Below are 18,608 nucleotides of genomic sequence, written 5' to 3' on the forward strand. Positions count from 1 at the left end.
AATATTTGTGAATGACACTATACCCAAGTAGAATATGTTCCTTATTTCTACACAAATTGCACCTGATGAAACCTTGCAGGAATTTCTTGCTGTTGGGCTATTGTTGGTAGCTAATACTGATTGAGGTGAATACTGATGCTTCTAATACAATCATGGGCTGTCACATAGGAATAAAGAATCTTTCCCTAGTTCATTCCAATACCTCTTCTCTGTAGTTTGGTAGCTACAAAGTTAATTGTCAGCAACCTATAAAAATAACACATGGTGGCTCTAAAAGGGAAAACAATACATACATAGGGTATATGATAGAAACTATCATACTAATTAAGGATTTCCCCAATTCTCAATTTCCTTTCCTAGTTCAACTTTTTGGATTAATGGCAGGAACTGCTCATGGGACAGCCAAGCTCATGGGAAATTCTTCTCTTCTGATAATCTGTCCTTTTCATTCTCCTCAATGGCTACTCCAGACCTTCCCAACTCTTCCTGTCCACTGTCTCTCACATTTAATACCAGGTGATCTTAAAATGATCTATTGCCCCATCATAACCCCTGGCCCCATGCCAGCCCACCCAGCCCCACCCACCTTCTAATCATGTCTCATCCATTCACGACTCCTCTTCATCACCTTCAGGGGAAGGACAACTGTTCCTCCAGCTCCTCGTCTAATTTTGCCACATCAAATGTCTCCGTTTTCCTGTATGACCTACCTTCCCCTTTCTATTGGTTCCTTCCTTGGATCCTGTAAACTTACTAAAATTTCCTGCAACTGTAAAACAAACAGTAAGCCAAATAACACTGCCCTGTGCCCTCCTCCAGGAATGGGTCTCTTTTTCTTCTATTTACAGCTAAACTGAACTTGCTATCCCTACTTCGTTATTTCTCATTTAATTGGAATTTTAAAAAATTTCCATATTAAAAAAAACGAAATATCCATCATAAGAATATATCAGGCAATATATGAAAGAAATTTTATACCTCTAGTGGTGTTCCCACCCATTGACTCTTATGTGTTCTATTAACTTATGTTTTATATTTTCATTTTTCATTCCTATATGGGTTGCACTGTCTATTGCCAATAGACAAGGATACTCTTTTAAAGTTCCCAATGTCATTGTTATATCTGAAATGGAAATTGGCAAAACTTCCCTGATATCTATCATCAAGTCTCTACCACTGGTCATACTTTGATGACTACTCTTCCAGCCTTTTTCTATTTATAGATACACAGAATAGGTATGCATCACTTTTTCTATTAAGAAGTACAGCTTGATTACATAATGCTATAGTGTAACGTGACTTTCCCCCTAATACATGTATCTTTCTAAATTAAAATATAGCTCTATATTGCTTTTTAAAAATATCTAGTCTTGTATACATGTATCCTAATTCATTTAATCAATTACTTACATTTGTCCATAAGGTTTAGATTGCCCTTTTTCCTCTGTTATACATAGTGTTGCTAGGAAAATTAATGTTTTGTTTTGCTGCTTTATTTGGAGGACAAGGTTCATCTCAACTCAGAGCCATTAGAAATTATTTTAATGAGAGTAATAGAAAGATTTAAACTTATACTTTTTCAAATAATTATTTTTCCATTCACTCTTTAGCTACTGCAGTTTGATTTTTGCCTGTACCATCATTCAAAGGGCATCCATGATTTCTTTTGGAGGGGGGGCAGGGGTTGTACTGGGGATTTAACCCCAGGGCAATTTACCACTGAGCCGAATCCCCAGCCCTTTTTATTTTTTTATTTTGAGACAGAGTCTTTCCAAGTTGCTCAGGGCCTTGCAGGGTTGCTGAGGCTTTGAATTTGCAATCCTCCTGCCTCAGTCTCCCGAATCACTGGGATTACAGGGGTGTACCACTGCACCCAGCCATCTATGATTTCTTAATCAACAGATTTTTTCCTCACCCTTCTTTACTACCTCTCAGGATCTCTTGGCATCCTTAGTTGTTTATTTTTGCAATTTTCTTTTCCTTGGGCTTCTATAAAACCACACTTTCCTGGACTACCTCTTACATCTGATTTCCCCATCTGAATTTTCCTGGCTGAATCTTCTTTCTCAGCCTGTGTGTTCTTCCTGGGAGGTTGAATATGACTGTGCTTCTCACATACATGTTCTCACTGGGCAACTTAGAGCAGTTAGCAGAAATTGTGGTTTGGTTTGATAGACACTGATGGGCACCAGAGCAAGCATGTGCAACATGAAACAGGTCAGGCATTAGCCAGGTGCAGCTCAGGATGCAGCACAGTTCTGTATACTGGAGTGCTGGATGTGGGCAGCTCTCAGTGAGAGATGAAGCTGAAGAAGGCAGGCAAAGGCAGTGATCAGTGGGTAGAGACTTGTACATGTCATGCTAGGGAGTGTGGACTCGACTCTTTCTGTCTATTCAGTAGATTTCTCCAGATCCTTATGACTTACCTTATGTGGTGTATCCTACATCTGCAATGTAGAAATTTCTTTTTTCATTCCATAGAGCTAAGTATATTAGTATTGCTTCCCTTCCATAACCTGAAGGAAAACCAGGTTAAAGAAGACAAAATTCTCAAGATGGAAGTGGGGGTAGGAGGGGCAGAAAATGAGGTTTGTATAGTCAGTGCATCTCAAATAAAGAATGCGAATAGGATATTATGTGTGATGTATTGGAACTCTCAAAATATTTTTTTTCCAGCCATTGGATGTACCCAGCATGAAGCGTGAGATAAAATCACCAGTTCTAGAACACTTTCAAAATAAATTCAGGGCTGAAAACAAGCTCCACTACAGCATCGTGTGCATGGGGCATGCTTTGCAAAAGTCATTTTCACTAGGACATGGTTCTCTCCTGAGGGACACCTCTCCCAAGCACTGGAATGTGGGGTGCAGTCATGCAAACATGAGGCCCTTGACCACATTGGGTTATTTTCCCACTTTTCTGCTACCTCAAAAGCCATCTTTCCACCCTGAGTTTTGCCAGCTCCAAATATAATGAGAGGAAAGTAACTCATGTCTGAAAATCAGCTACACATTTTCTAGCCTTCTGGGGAAATTGCTTCTGCTTAAAATCTTATCCTTACAAGACAAACTTCCCAAGAATGCGTTTCCCCCATGCTTCATGAATTCCTGTAACTGGAGAGTGGAAAGGCTCATTCCTTGTCAGTGCAGGTCATTTTGCTGTTGAACATCTTGCTGGTAAATCACATGTCTGAACTCTCCTATGAATCAGATTCACTTGGGAGCGAAAAACTGCCTAGAGTTCAAGGCTAATGAAAGGTAACAACTGTTAATGCAATTGTGTATGATCTCTTCCACTTTCTGTTTGCAGCCTGCAGCCTCCCCAGAGGACACCCCTGAGCTCAGCGCCTTTCTGCGAAACTCTACCATTCCTCATCTTGTCAAGAAGCGGGATGTGCCTGGTGTCCAGCTCCACAGACAGAGTCCCACAAAAATACTGGTGAGTCGTCACTGTGTGCATAGATCTGAAGAGAATGATTGGACCCGTCAGAAATCCCAGATATAGAGGGTTTTAACTTCAAGTCTTATTTGCAGTCTCCTCTGATGCTCAGATATGCCTGACATATTTTGGCAGTACATATTGTAAGAAATGAAAGTGACTTTTCTGAGAGGATTAAGGAGCATTTGTGATATAACCTTTTTGTTCTTCTAAACCTGTCTCGGAGGCTACTTTAGAGAAATGAGGATGAAAACATCAAATGTGACCTTTAATCCATTTTAAGAACATGAAGGTTCAGTTGTTAACCTATCCACAGAGAGTCTGAAGTGAGCTTGGAGGAGGGCTGTTCATCACTGGGCCCTGAGAACCTACCTGTCCTGAATCTCAGAGTCCTCTGCCCATCCAGAAGAGTAGGGACGGGTGTGTTCAGATTTCCTGGGTCATAATCCCTGTAGCGTCATAGTGTTAGGGTCCGTAGTTGCTCTAGGTTGAGCCTAGGCTGGACTTTGCAAAACTTTACAAAGCATTCATGAGTCAGTATTTTTGATGTAGTTCTCATACTCATCCGAATGTTGTTTTTAGAACTTTATCTCCTTACCTGAACATCCACTGCTTCCCTGACCATGTGGCAAAGGCTAAAAATGAGCATCAAGGAGCAATTTAGCCCTGTTCCACACATCAGTTCCATAAAGAGTAAGACCATACAAGCACATCTTCCAGCCTTGCACATGTAATCACCCCAAAATTCATCATCCTGGGCAGACACACCTAGAGGATTGGGATAGGGACAGGCCTAGAACAGTGTCCCAGCACTTGGATGGTGCAGGGATTGAGTAGGTGCTTCTTGCCCCACAGCTTCAGTACAGAAGCTCAATCAAAGATGCATTATCTTGTGGTGGCACTCGGTCAAGAGCCATAACTACCCAAAGCCAAGAACAGTCAATCCAAAGAGGTTAGCAAAAGGGAGAGACACTTGGCAGGGGGTCTCAAGGGCAAGAAAAGAATAAGGAAGAGAAGGCAGCATTTGAGCCAAAGAGGACTCTGTAGTTATTTCTACAGTGGCCAGAGTCACCTTCCTTGCTGGTCACGAGCCATGAAACACCCAGATCCACACTTCTGGTCCATGTTGGATTCACTCCTGGGCTCATCCAGGTACCACTGGGCTCTAGCCCTTGGGTAATCTTCTCTCCCTACCTGTTTGCTCTGTTGAAAACCCATGAGGATAAGAATATGTTTAGTTTCCTTAGTATTTTTTCTTCAGGGTGTAGCTCAGTGCCTGGCTCATTTGTTGAGCAAATGTATGAATGACACAGTGGATGAAGTTATCATGGCCACTACTAATAGCTTTTAGAGTCACCTCCAAAATGCTCTTGGTGTGACATTCCATCTGAACCCTCAATTCAATTCTAACTAAATATGTTGCAAGCAGTTAAAAAGATAGTGATGATGGAGACTCAATTCACTAGCCCCTCTACCTACTGAATCTGAAATAAAATGACTGTTATGACAATGAACAGCTGCTTTGGGGAATATAATTATTTGAGCCAGTTATGAAACTGTAATAATTCAAAATAGCTGAAGGGAATAAATCTATGTTTGAGGAATTGAATCCCTGATTTTAGCATTTGTATGACTGGAAGAGGGGTAATATTCAGTTGAATTCACAGAATTGAAAAATTGAAAGTTAGCAAGGAATTTCAGGAGATAAAGCTTAGAATAATGGTAGGAGTGAAGGTTATTGGACTCCTCAACTAAAACAGAGGATGCACTGGATACATATAGCATCATTCTTGGCTAAATTAGAAGAATCAACTACATGCTAGTACACGTTGAGGAGGGCAGAGGCAGAGAAGTTCCAATAAAGGCCAGATTTGGGAAAGATATCGAATGAAAACCCCCTATCTGCAGGCTCCGCTTTTCCTTGAGTTCTGAGTCCAGATCAGTTCATTCAGGGACCCTGTCTGAGCCAGCCACGTGCCGAGAAGCATGTGAGCCTTGAGGAAGACAAAGAGGATTGGATGGTAGGTGGGAAACTGGAGAAGTCCTAAATAGACTTCCTTTCTGTTCCCACCCTCCTATACTAACTTGGAATTAGTTTATTATTGTTTTTTAAAAAGCAGAGACAAATATTTCTTTAAACCCTGGTAATCCTAATCATTTATTTCAGTTCAATAAAGTAGGATAATGCTGCAAAGGATTATTCATAGTCCTGAGAATTGAACATGTTACCCAGAACATCCATAACAATTTATTAGTGTTAGTAAACAGCCATCAAAGAGAGGGTGTTAGGGTGAACAGACTCAAATTCCAACTCTCTAGTTCATTGATTTAAAAAAGCAGGGAGTGGTTTCCAGAGCCTTAATTTTAATTTGGAATGATAAGAAAGTTCTGGAGATGGGCAGTAGTGATGGTTGCAAAACAATGTAAACATATCCAGTGCCACATATATGCTTCAAATGGTCAAAATGATGTTTTAAACGTATGTTTCAAACACTCTGGCATTCATTTATTTTATCTTGACATTAAAAGTTCAAACATGGAAGTGGACAGAAAAGTACAAGCAAACAGGGCAATTAACTGAGGTCAAGCAAGGAGTGTTTGTTAAAAATATAAGTGCCTGAAATTACATAGCAAAAAGCTCTAATTGGCAGATTATGATTCAAGTACCTATAAATTTTATAACCGTATACTATATACATACCCGTCCCATAAATTCATACAGCTCTGTATATTGTCATTAAGGAAAAGCTTCCAGGGTGAATAATGAAACAGAAAACAATGATTGACATCTGCAGAATTCTAATATGTACACTACAAATGGGAAAAGCCCTTTGGAAAAACCAATGTTCAAACCCACATAGAACTAACCATGTGAAAAATAAAGATTCAGATTGTTTTTGTTTTTCAAATTTCCACTTCTGTGTATGTCTCATGAGTACACTGAGGCAAAGGAGATCAATAACTTAAAATTCTTCTGAAAATTGTGTGCCTTTGTGTTGTAGAGTCAAATATTTTTCCTTCTATTGTTTCTTATTAAATATTTTGACATAAATTTTAACTTCTGAATATCATAGAAGCTTACTTGCTCATGGATGATTGCCAAGGCAATCTTTCTTTTCCTTATCTGATTTTAATTCATCTTTTATTCACATTTTCCCTTATAGGATCAAAACTTGCAAATCATACACCTCCCTATGTCCTCAAGTCAAAACAACTCTGGAGAGTGATTATGCAGAGTTTATTCTAAAATCAAAAGCTAAATAAGACCTCCCACTGTTTTTGTTTGGTTAAAAACAACTTACTGAATCACATTTCTGATTAGGAATTTAAAAGTGCAAAATGCCAACATCCTGTGTTGGGATCATAATTTCCAATTTGCATAACATTTTTTGTATCTATCACACTGAAATCTAATTCTCCTCCACCTAAGACTATATTTGCCTTTCTCATCTTGTTCTCCTGCTGCTTTTGTTATTATCACCTCCTTCTAATCCTCTCCAAACTTTTCTGTCTTCCCTTTCACTTCTCTGATTACAGAAACCTTATCTTTCTTAGTTTCTCTTGAGCATTTTATACTATTGGCCACCTTCTGGAACTATTACATCCCTTGGCTTCCCTCCAAAAAATTCTCTCATGGGTTTTGTCCTACGTTCTGGCTAGCCCTGTCTTAGAATAATTAAAGGGACTTCTCCTTTTCCCATCCTTAAATGCCCTTGTACCTCAGATGTCCATCTTCTGGACCTCTGCTTTCCTCCCATTGATTTTGCTTTTTCAGGGAAATTTCTGGCATAACCATATCTCCAATCCTGCCTAAATGCAGTCTGCCATCTTAGCCCTCCCTTCTTGCAGTCAAGACTTGAAAGGTTTGCCTAGATGTCTAATAGCCATCCCAGTCCCAACCTATTCAAAACTCTTGTCTCCAAGACCACCCTAAATGTGCCTCTTCTCTAGCAGTCTCAATTTTTGTAACACCAGTATGGATCCTACCAGTACCCTTCCACCCTGTTCCGATACAAAGAGCTCCCCCCACTACTCTCTCTCCTTCATTGCAAACTCCAAATGTCTATTCTACTTCCTAAATTTCTCTAAAATTCACCTTTCTGTCTTTATTCTCAATGCCTCTGTTCAGGGCCTTAGCATTTCTCATTTGGGCTCTTGCTACAAGCTGCTTAATTATCCTCCTGCCTTCAACTCTATTTTTTTTTCTCAAATACCACCTATCTCTCTAAACACAAACCTGATCATGGCCCTTGATTTAAAAACTTGACACCAGTTCTCCAGTACCTTCTGAATGAACTCTAAGCTCCTTAGCATAAGCAGTATTGTTCTTATCTTATTTCCATCTATCCATCTCACCCCTATGTACCCTGCCCTCCCCTTTCCTGAGCATGCCCTTCCATTGTTCAGGAGAACCTTGTGCCAGTCACCCCATTATTCCAGGTAACTCTCACTCTTCAAGGGCCATTCCACACATCAGCTTCTCCAAAGTCCTCCAACAGAGCTAGATAACCAGGATCAAAATCTCCAGGGAGGTCACAACAGCTACCAACTGGCTTCCGTCTTGCCTCCTGAGGGTGGGATTAGCAGTGAGTAGCATCTTAATTGTGGAGCATAAACAAATGGAAGAGTCCCCATGAGACCCAGGAACTGCAGAGCTTTGGGATCTCTTGCTTCCATCATCAGCACCTCAGGCTCCAAATCTAATGGTACAAGGATAGTCCAGTTACCTATATTTGGAAGCATCATGTACAAATCTGACCTTACCAAAATTTATTCTGATATATGTTACTGATTGCTTAGTATTCTTAGAATTCTTTGTTCCTAAAAATATTCTTATGGTAATATGTTCTTCAGGTTATTATGTTATTTATCAATTTCATTAAAGTGAAATGCTTCGATCAAGTACTTCACATAATGTTCAATAGACTTATTTGTATTGGGCACCTGTAGTACAGTGTTTGAGACATGAAAAATGAATAAGGATAACCCCTAAGATAAATTCAAAGCAGTGAGAAAATACTCTGTAATGCCAAAAAAAAAAAAAAAACAGTGCATGTTTAATGGCATAAGTTGGTGTGAACATACTGTATGTACAGAGATACGAAAAATAGTGCTCTGTATGTGTAATAAGGAATGCAATAAATAAATAAATTTTTTTAAAAAGAAGTATCATTCTGTACATTTGCATATAGAAAATGGACATTCATTAATTTCCATACTGGAATTCAATCAGAAATATGATTGATAAAATATTATTGGTCTGATAGGTAAAATGTCATCATAATGAACACTTTCTAGGATCATGCATCTCATATATTCAGAGTGACCCATTATAAGTTGGGAAACCTAAGGAACTGGTTAAAAACAGCCTGATGAATAGAATTCACAGAAGGGCCTGCTCCACAACTAGGAAGTCTTTTGGGCAGAAAGAATCATGTTATGAAACAAATGCTTATCAGTAGGTCAATAATTTTGAGTCTCCAAGATTATGGACTTGGGAGCTTCCTCTGTAGCCTTCTCCACACTTGCTCAATATAGCAACTAGTGGAAAGAATCTCTATAAGAAACATCTTCCCAGGTTCTGAGTAAATGAAATAGAACAACTCATTGACTATTTCCAGAAGATGAGTACTTAGAACAGAACTTGCATTTTATTCATGTCCATTTCTCTCTCTTACCACTAACATCCATGCATCATTACCACTAATGGTAATGATTGTCCTTGGTTGTTTCAATACCTCTGTTCTTTCCTTAAATTACATTTGCAGATAAGGCAATGACTTCTGAAGAAATAAAATGGAAATAAGCAGATTTTAATGTTGATTCTCTACCAGCATTTAAAGATGCCTGTTTTAGTCAGCTTTTTCACTGTTATGACTAAAAGACCCAGTCGGCACAATTGTAGAGGAGGGAAAGTTTATTTGAGGGCTCACGGTTTCAGAAGTCTTAGTCCATAGAAGTCTGGCTCCATTCTTCAGGTGAGGCAGAACATTGTGGTGGAAGAGTATGACAGAGGAAAGTAGCTCACATGGTGATCAGAAGCAGAGAGAGACTCCACTCTCCAGATACAAAATATATACCCCATAGCCACACGCCCACTGAACCACTTCCTCTAGCCACACCCCACCTGCCTCCAGTTACCACTCAGACAATCCCATCAGGGATTAATTCACTGATTAGGTTAATGCTAAAACCCAATCACCTCCTCTCCAAACCTTCTTGCATTGTCTCACATGTGAGTTTTTGGGGGACACCTCATATCTAAATAATAAAACTGCCCCTGTCTTTTAATGTGCTGTCCCTGATGTTGGGTTTTTTGTCTTGTTTTGTTTTGTTGCAGAATTGTACAAATATCGAGTGTTTGCAAATCTCCTGTGTAGTGGGACGACTAGAAGGAGGAGAGAGTGCAGTTCTCAAGGTCAGATCTCGACTGTGGGCCCACACGTTCCTCCAGGTAATAATATCACAGATACATCTACATACCATTCACTAGAACCTCTTCTCAAAAGTTCAGTGGGAAGTCTTTTCAAAATAACTTTTTAATTTAAATATTTTTAGATTTTCTAATTTTAATTTTTTTTATTGCTGTACTAGGGATTAAACCCAGGGCCTCCCACATGTGAGGAAGCTTCTACCGTTGACCTACATTCCCAGTTCTTAATATTCTCACCTTAATTTTTAAGTTTTTATCATTTGCAAAATTTTTAATTTAGATGTTTAACATGTTTAAATTTGAAAATTTTAATTGCTTCACTAAAAACATTTGAAGGAAATTTCTGTGGAGGAGTTGAGGTCATCTTTCCCTGCAGGTAAAGATGATTTAGCCACCCTGAGGCCCTAAGACCTTCAGTAGTAATGTAGAGTCAAGCAAGTATTTTCACTTGGCTCACCCCTATCTGCCCAGTGCCAGGTACACAGTAGGTCTCCCATAAATATTCGCTAATGAAAGGATGGCGAGTATGGAAACACAAGCCAAGCCATGTGTCCAGAAAAATAAAAAAGAGAAAATCAATTTAAATGGGAAAAAGGAGAGTGTTCCAGAAAGTTCCTCAGATCATGTGATCCTCCAGCACAGGCTCCAACCATAAAAGCATCTCAGCAGAAATCCTGGTTTGTGGAATTTATAGATTGTTCTGTGCTTTGCCTTATCTTTACTGTGGGTTTCTCTACTGCCCTGGATAAGTCCATTGATTGTCTGCATTTTAAAAGTTTAAAAATCTCTTTTACAGTAATAAAATGAAATTCAACTAAGTAATTAACTACCGTATTTTAAGACCTTATTGATGAGGCAGGGTTCTTCTTTAAAACACTAAATTACAACTCCAACCAAATCTGTGCATTCTTGCTCAGTTTTTTAAGTACTTACAAACTCACCTGGTTCATTGTGCCACTGAAAATTCTTTTGAGCCCACCTATAAACATAGAATTTTATTTCTCTATATTTTCATGATTTCTACCATGTCTCTCATCTCACAATTCTTTTAATTTTGTCCCCAAAACAAACAGGAAGAAAATTAGTTACTTTTTAAAGGTCATTCGGACACCTTTATTATCATCATTATCATCATCATCATCATCATCATCATCATCATCTTTTATCGAAGGCAAGGGTTTCATCTCTATTAACATGTTGCACTGGATCATCCTGCTTTGTTGGAGTCATCCATTCATTACAGGAGACTCCACAGCACTGCCTCACATTCTGGCATTTCCCCACTATCCTACAGTTCATGTCACAAGGAGGTTGTCACCCACTTGTGACAACCCAATGTGTCTCCGGACATCAACAATTTCCTGGGGACAAAATCATCCCCCTGTGTGAACCACTAATCTCTCTCTTTTTTTTTTTTTTTTGGCCAAACCATTATTTATATGTTCACTCAACAAATATTTATGGAGCACCTACTGTGTGCCAGGCACTGCCTCACAGGGAAATATCAGTGAGCAAAGTAGATGTAGCACCAACCTTCACAGAACTGTCCCCTCAGCAAAGGAGTTGGAAGTGACAAAAGCATGCATAAGCCTGTTTTAGACAGAAATAAGTGCCCCGAAGCCAGTGAAACAAGGTCTCAGGATAGAGTGGGAAAGGGGGCTGCCTCTATAGGGAGGGTGGGTGCAGGATCTCAGGAGCATAATGTTGTTCTGTCAAGTACAGTAATAAGCAAAACTAAACAGTTCATTGGTAAATCTAAGAGAAAATAAGTGAATGAAAACACAAAATTCACTAGAGTAGTAAATATCTCCTGAGTAGGGGCCATTCAGGGAAGAACATAGAGAATGTTTCAAAGTACTGATGATGTTTCACTAAAAAAGGTACGTGCATGTTCATCTTGGATTTTCCCTATCACTATATGTTGTAAATGATGATTGTCTTTGCCCAGTATTCAATTGAACAACTTTCATTCAAAGGAAAATACCAGAAGGACTGAGACAGTTTGGAATCTACTACAATAGTTCAAGGGAAGAGGAAACTAAGAGCTCTTTTACAATTTTATAGTTCTGACTGTATTAGTTACCTATTGTTGCATAAAAAAAAAATTCCCCCAACTTGGCAACTTAAAATAATAAGTATTCATCCTTTCACCCTGAAAGTTAGGAATCTGGCCACAGCTTAGCTGGGTGCTTCTGGCTTGGTGTCTCTTCACTGAATGATACAATTGAAATGTCAGTGAGGGCTGAAATCAATCTGAAAGATTGACTGGGGCTGGAGGACCATCCACAAGATGGTTCAAGGACATGCATAAAAAGCTAGTGATTGATGTTAGGAGAGCCAGGTCCTTGCTCCGTGGACCTGTTCAGATGGTGCTGATTGAATGCCCTCCTAACACAGTGGTTAGCTTCCCCCAAGCAAGCCCGGAGAGAGCAAATCTTGCATGTCTCTTGTGACCTAGCCTTGGAAGTCACATTCTGGCATTTCTCCAATATCCTAAAGTTCATGCTTATCACCCCTGTTCAGTATGGGAGGGACCCACATACAGGTGTGAAACACCAGGAGGCAGGAATCACTGGGGCCTCCTTGGAGACTGGCTACCCCAATTACATTAACCAACTCTTTACCTTCCTACTTTTTTTAAGGTGAAACTTAAAGCATAAATCATAAATCCTGTTCTTTCTCTAATCAAATGAAACTAGAAATAAATGATACTATCATAACCAATATGTCAGTGCCCTAAAAGTTGATGTAACAACCACAAGCTGATTATCTTCAAGCTACAGACATTGACCCTCTCAATCAGAAGTGTAAAACTAAGGTGTGCACAGAACCGGTTCCTTCTGCACACAGTGAGGGAGAAACCATGCCAGGCCCCCTCCTGGCCCTTGCTGGCTGCCAGCCATATTGGCATCTGGTGGCCCACAGACACATCACACCAGTATCTGCCCCGTCTTCATATCACTTCCTGCTCCATGTCTTTGTGTCATCTCCTTTCTGTCTCTTCTGAGGACATTCATTGGATTAGAGCCCATCCTAATTACTAAATGCTCATCTCTAACCTTTCCTTAACTACATCTGTAATGACCCCCATAAGGTCATGTTATGAAATTCTGGATGGCCATGACTTTAGGGGAGACATTATTCAACCCACTCTAGTCATCAATCCAACATCCCTCCTGAAACTTTGCTACTCCATTTTGCCACAATATTTTAATTAATTAATATAGTAAGTGTGCTTTTTTTTCCCAGTACTGAGAATTGAACCCAGGGTCTCTGGCTTGCTAGGCAAACTATTTACCACTGAGCTATATCCCCAACTCTTTTTAAATTTTATTTTGAGACAAGATCTCCCTTAGTTGCCCAGGCTGGCCTCGAACTTCTTCTCCTGCCTCAGCCTCTGGAGAAGCTGGGATTATAGGTGTGTGCCGTCACACACAGACAATACACTGTTTAAAATGTCACTAACCTTAATAGTACAGGGGGAAGAGATTAGTTGGGTTTAAGGCATTTGGGGTATAACTGTTTTCTTTCAGTTCATTACATACTTTTAAAAATATAGTCTCAGGTACTTCTTCACTAATCTTGGGAAGATTTTCTAATCAGAATAAAGTTATGGTGACTCTTGTATTTTTGGTAAACACTGGCAAAGTATGTTTTTGAATTTTATTTATTTTTATTTATGTTTTTGGTACTAGGAATTCAACCCAGGGTGCTTAACACATCCCCAGCCCTTTTTATATTTTATTTTGACACAGAGTCTTGTTAAGTGGCATGGGGGCTTCACTAAGTTGCTGAGGCTGGCTTTGAACATGTGCTCATTCCTGCCTCAGTCTCCTAGTCACTGGGATTACAGGCATGTGGCACCACACCCAGCTGAATTTTATATACACACCTTCCTCTGTGAAAACTACCCATAAGCAAAGTGGTAAAAACTACATGCACACATTAGAACAAGTTCTAGGAGCCCTGACCTTGATTTCCTCTGTTTTTGCTATCTTTGGTAGATACTGGGTCAGGACGCAAGAGCCTGGTGCTATTCCTGATTAGCTCTGTGAACTTTCATGGGGCTTTTTTTCCCCATTTGAGATGAAGGGATTGGGCTAAAGGCTCCTTTTATTCCTAAAACTTTACTGATGTATGGGCAGCTCACATGGAACCTCTCCTAATAAGTTATTTATAATGTTTATTCTGCTTAGCTTAAGTCAGCAATAACTCGGCATGCTTTATTAATAGCCTCTTTTGTATTATGTTTACACTTAGGTTGACTCAGAACAGACTATACCTAAATGGTTCTCTAAACTTGAAGAGCAGCCAGCCAACCTTTCCAAAGAGATATGTCTGTAAATAGCAAGGCTTCTATTGAGTAATCACCACACAACTGGGCGCCAGGATAGTAAATGCTTGTGTGTGGATTATAACTTCTCACAGAAATCCTGTGGGATACATGTTGTTGTTGTTATTATGATTATGATTATTATTATTATTATTAGCTGCATTTTACAGATAAGCAAGCTGAGACGTGGAGGTTAAGTGGACTTCTCTAGGTCACGTAACTAGTAAGAGGAGGAATCTTTGAGTTTTTGTCCTATGTATGTTACCTTGCTAAACTGCTAGAGATTTCTATGTGAAAACTACATGCTGTAGATTTTACATCATAATAGCAATGCTACAGGTTGCTAAACTAACTCTTCTGTTAGACTACTGCACTGTAACAACTGTATAGATATTTTATAAATACTATGTATTAAAGCTTTTTAGCTTTTTTAATAATACAATAAATTTCATAACATACCATTTCAGAATCCAGTACAAATACAATTCTTGAATTACATTGCCCAATATAATGGTAATAGCTACATGTGACTATCTAAAGTATTTTAATTTCAATAAAATTAAATATTCACTTCCTCAGTGTCACTAATCACACTTCAAGTGTTCAGGGGTCTCTCCTCTTAACTCCTCTACAAGACTGTGCAAAAGCATATCTGTCCTTGAAGAGAGTTCCACTGGGATGCACTGTTTTAGAACTTTAGGGAAGTATGTTTCCCTTCAAACTTATAAGATTATTTCATATAGTCAATTATCATATCTATGAATGAAGATTTGGACTGTGTTGAATACTAGCTTCCTGACTTTTATTATATCCCCTGATAAGGTAAGAATGAGGCCCCCTTTTGTTTCATGATGGTATCATCTGCTGCCTCGAAAGGCAAAAACCTTTGTCAAAAATCCACTTTTTACTAAGTGCAGCATTCCAGGTTTGAGTAAACACAACCACCTCCCGCTCTCCCCACTAGCCAGCAAGGACAGCAAAATGATGTGATTTTCAGACTGAGGAACAAAATGTGTTGGCTTTACTTCAAAGCTTGGATGTAATTAGGGACTGTACAAGTAAACTTTTGGATTCAGAACTGCTTAGCAAATAAAACATTGAAATTCTGCTATATACAATGAAAAAAAAAAAGTTGGGGGGATTACATTCTTTGAAAGTTAAATTTGGAGGGAGTCTTCCTCAAATTTATAGCTGACCCAGGAATGTGAGCTCCTCTAAGGCAGGAAGAATGTTCTGTCTTTGGCTCTCCCAGCAGCCCTGTAGCACCTTGCCCAGGGAAGCTATACCTGGCACTGCAATGGTTGAAATACCTGTGGACAAGTTCTAGGGTTGGCTGGGCCATAACGTATTGACTATTCATTCAGAATGAAACCAATCAAGCTAACCAGGAAAAAAAATCATAACAAATTATCCTTCTTGGTCTAATGCTGATAACCCTGAAAGCAGCCAATATTCTGGCAAAGTTAAAAGCATGTTGCCAGAAAACATGAACAAGAAGTGGCTTGAAATGTTCTTCTCTAGAAATGTGCCTTGACTGCTCAGTTTGAGATACAAAATACAGCTGAATGCATGGATAATCCTAGGGGATCCTCTCTGCACAGCTGGAAAGGTCTTCAGTGAGGAGCTTTGGGTCATGTTTGCTATGACATTTGACTTTTCTTCCAAATCATTTCCACCTTGTCCTGAACCCAAACCACAAGCTGGTCTGGTTCAGTGACTTTAGTAAGGACTTCTTGTCTTGTAGGCAAAGAAGTGATCATTTCACTTTCTTACTTCTCTCCAGTGAAACACTTCTGGCTGAGATGATAAGGTTCTCAAATTGAGGAGAAAACCTTAGCAGGGGTTTAACAATGTCAAAAAGTAGGCTTCCTCTTCACTCTGAGCCACATCCTCATTTGATTCTTTTGATCCTATGAGGCAGACAATCCAGGATTCCAAGTGACAGAAACAAGTCCAAAGGGTCATTATTCTCTCCTTATTCCCTGTCCAAGCTGATGATCAGCACTATTAAGTGCTCTCAGCATGGTTTCCAGCCCTCAGCCAAAGGTCAGGTAGCTTCAGTAGTCTGAGCAATGCAAGACCCTCCCCACACAGCTGTCATAATTAATTTAGACTCAACCGGGGGAATAGGTTTTGAAAATTATCTCCTACAACCCACATCTATGCTCCAAAGGACATATTCAAATAGATGAGGCATTGTGCTCCCTTTTATTTCTTTTGCTGATACAGAAACTGAGAACCCTCCTGGACATCCAGTAATAACCTGTTGCCTCGTTTGATACAGTTCTACCATTGAAGCAAAGCATAAATCTTTTCCCATTATAAGGAAATGAGAGGCAGGTTGCTTGCTATTTTGTAATTGAAAAATGCAGAAGCAAGCATGCACTCCAAAGAAGCTTTGCAAAATATTCTACATCTCAGAATGTTACATATAAATCTTTGTGTCATTTATTTAACAGTTAATCTGTTCATTCCCTTGCCTTATAAAGGAAAGTTTAAACACAAAACTTTATGTTAAAATGTCAAATGGTTTCTTGAAGGGTCTTTCATAAAATTTAGAACTTTAAATGAGATAAAAGAGAGAAAGCATAAAAAAAGATAAGTTTTTTAAAAAAACTATTTTCACCCTATAATAATTTTGAGAATGAAATTATTAGTGTCCCAATGATAAATTGTCATGTTAGATTTTTATTGTTTTAATTATCTTTGGTATACATTTTTTAACACTAGTTTCTTCAAAGACTGAACAACAAAAATTATGTCATTTCAGAGGTATTGAAATGACATAAATTTGAAAACTATAATTAGCCTATTCAAGTCATATTCCACTTTTCATAAATAATACGGGCTTCCTTAGGTTGCTCATTTTCCTAAAGACACAACTTTTCAATCAAATAACCAGAAGAATGACTCTACGACTCGTATTCCATCAATTTGCTTAGGATCACTCTGCCTTTTGCTGTTGCTTCTTATCTAAGGGTTGGAAGAGAGGTGGATTAGGGAACCCCAAGCCCATGCAATCTAAAGGTAACTATGCACTTCTCCTATTACTTTGAGCATGACATCATACTGAAATGAGGGAGAATGCTTTTTCCATGAAAGAGTTATCATTACAACCCTACAATTGAGGGACAAGTAAGTATTTCAGTCTACATGTTTCCATTCTATGTGTGACATTCTATTCCAGAGGTCAGCGGAGTACAAACTGCATCTTCATTTTCCTATTAAATAAGACCCAGTGTTTCTTATTTAAGAAGTCCCTGGTAATGGAGGGACTGGCTAAACAGTAAGTTGTTAGCACAAGAAGTCAAACCAAATAACCTGCATCAACATTCTGAAGTCTTTCCAGGGAAAAGGGTCACTTCCTGGGATACCAGGAAAAACTGGCATGAGTCACCAGGTGTCTAACCACACCAGTAGCCCAAATTTCTATACTTTCACAGTTTCTGCTTATTTCAGTATTTCAGTCTTTGAAGCCTAATGCCAGAGAGGAATGCATTACTGCAAACTCTCTATTTGTATATGTTTATGTGTGTGTGTGTGTGTATATTTATACACAGACACATAGTATATTGAGGATTTTTAATAGTTTTATCATAAAATCCAAAAGGAGATAAATATTTTCTTCCTCCCTAATCCAGGCTAGAAAGTCTACAATTCATGGTTAATGCAACTTGATGCATTATATTTGTTCTGTCCCTTTGTAAACATACAAATGGGTCAGAAAAAAAGTTTTTATTTTAGTTAATCCTAAATGAACCCCTTGTCCTGTGATTGTTGCTTAAAATGGAAATTTCCTTTATAATTTAAAGTTTCTCCAGCAATTTCTTAGGTTTTGTCTCCTCACAAAGCTTAGCTCCTGGGAAATGTTGAGTATTTAAACATGGGCTCATAAAATGGAAATGTGTTTTTAAAATAATTGTGGAGAAGGAATTAAGCAGTTCAAAGGCAGGAAAGGGAGAGGTTTTGACCTTGACAGACATGCTTAGGTACTTAACCAACTCAGAAGCCTCATCTCCTCTCCATTTGTTGCCAATAATTTTTATTTGTACCATTATTGTAAGCAAACCATTATGCAAAAGTACATAATAGAGACAGCTAGTGGGCTTACAAACCGCAGTTTAAATAATGCAGTATGACAGAGAAGGAAGGCATTTTTCTGGGGATTAATAGCTATCTGGGGTAAAAAGAAGGCCCCAGATATTGTCAAGGAATAGTAAACAACCTGGTTTGTCAGTCCTCAATCAACTCTAATATGGCACTGATTGCTCTTACATGAGTAATTGCTGGATAGGAGATTACTTTTAATGTGAGAATATTATACTTGTTTTGTAAAGAGCACAATTGAAAGCATTCAATTTTAAACAGGGAATCAATATCGTAACACTGCCCATAATTATTTCT

At 38.8% G+C, this 18,608-nt stretch overlaps 1 protein-coding gene across 1 annotated transcript in view; it reads left to right on the forward strand.

Annotated features, from left to right (window-relative positions):
* Itga8 (integrin subunit alpha 8) overlaps window positions 1-18,608 on the forward strand; it is a 169,335-nt gene that overhangs the window by 132,051 nt on the left and 18,676 nt on the right. The window contains exons 26-27 of the mRNA XM_027928445.2: window positions 3,310-3,438; window positions 9,779-9,892. Of these exons, the coding sequence (XP_027784246.2) occupies window positions 3,310-3,438; window positions 9,779-9,892 (243 nt within the window). The remainder of the gene's footprint in view (window positions 1-3,309; window positions 3,439-9,778; window positions 9,893-18,608) is intronic.

This window comes from Marmota flaviventris, chromosome 12 (genome assembly GCF_047511675.1).
Source record: "Marmota flaviventris isolate mMarFla1 chromosome 12, mMarFla1.hap1, whole genome shotgun sequence".
NCBI lineage: Eukaryota > Metazoa > Chordata > Mammalia > Rodentia > Sciuridae > Marmota > Marmota flaviventris.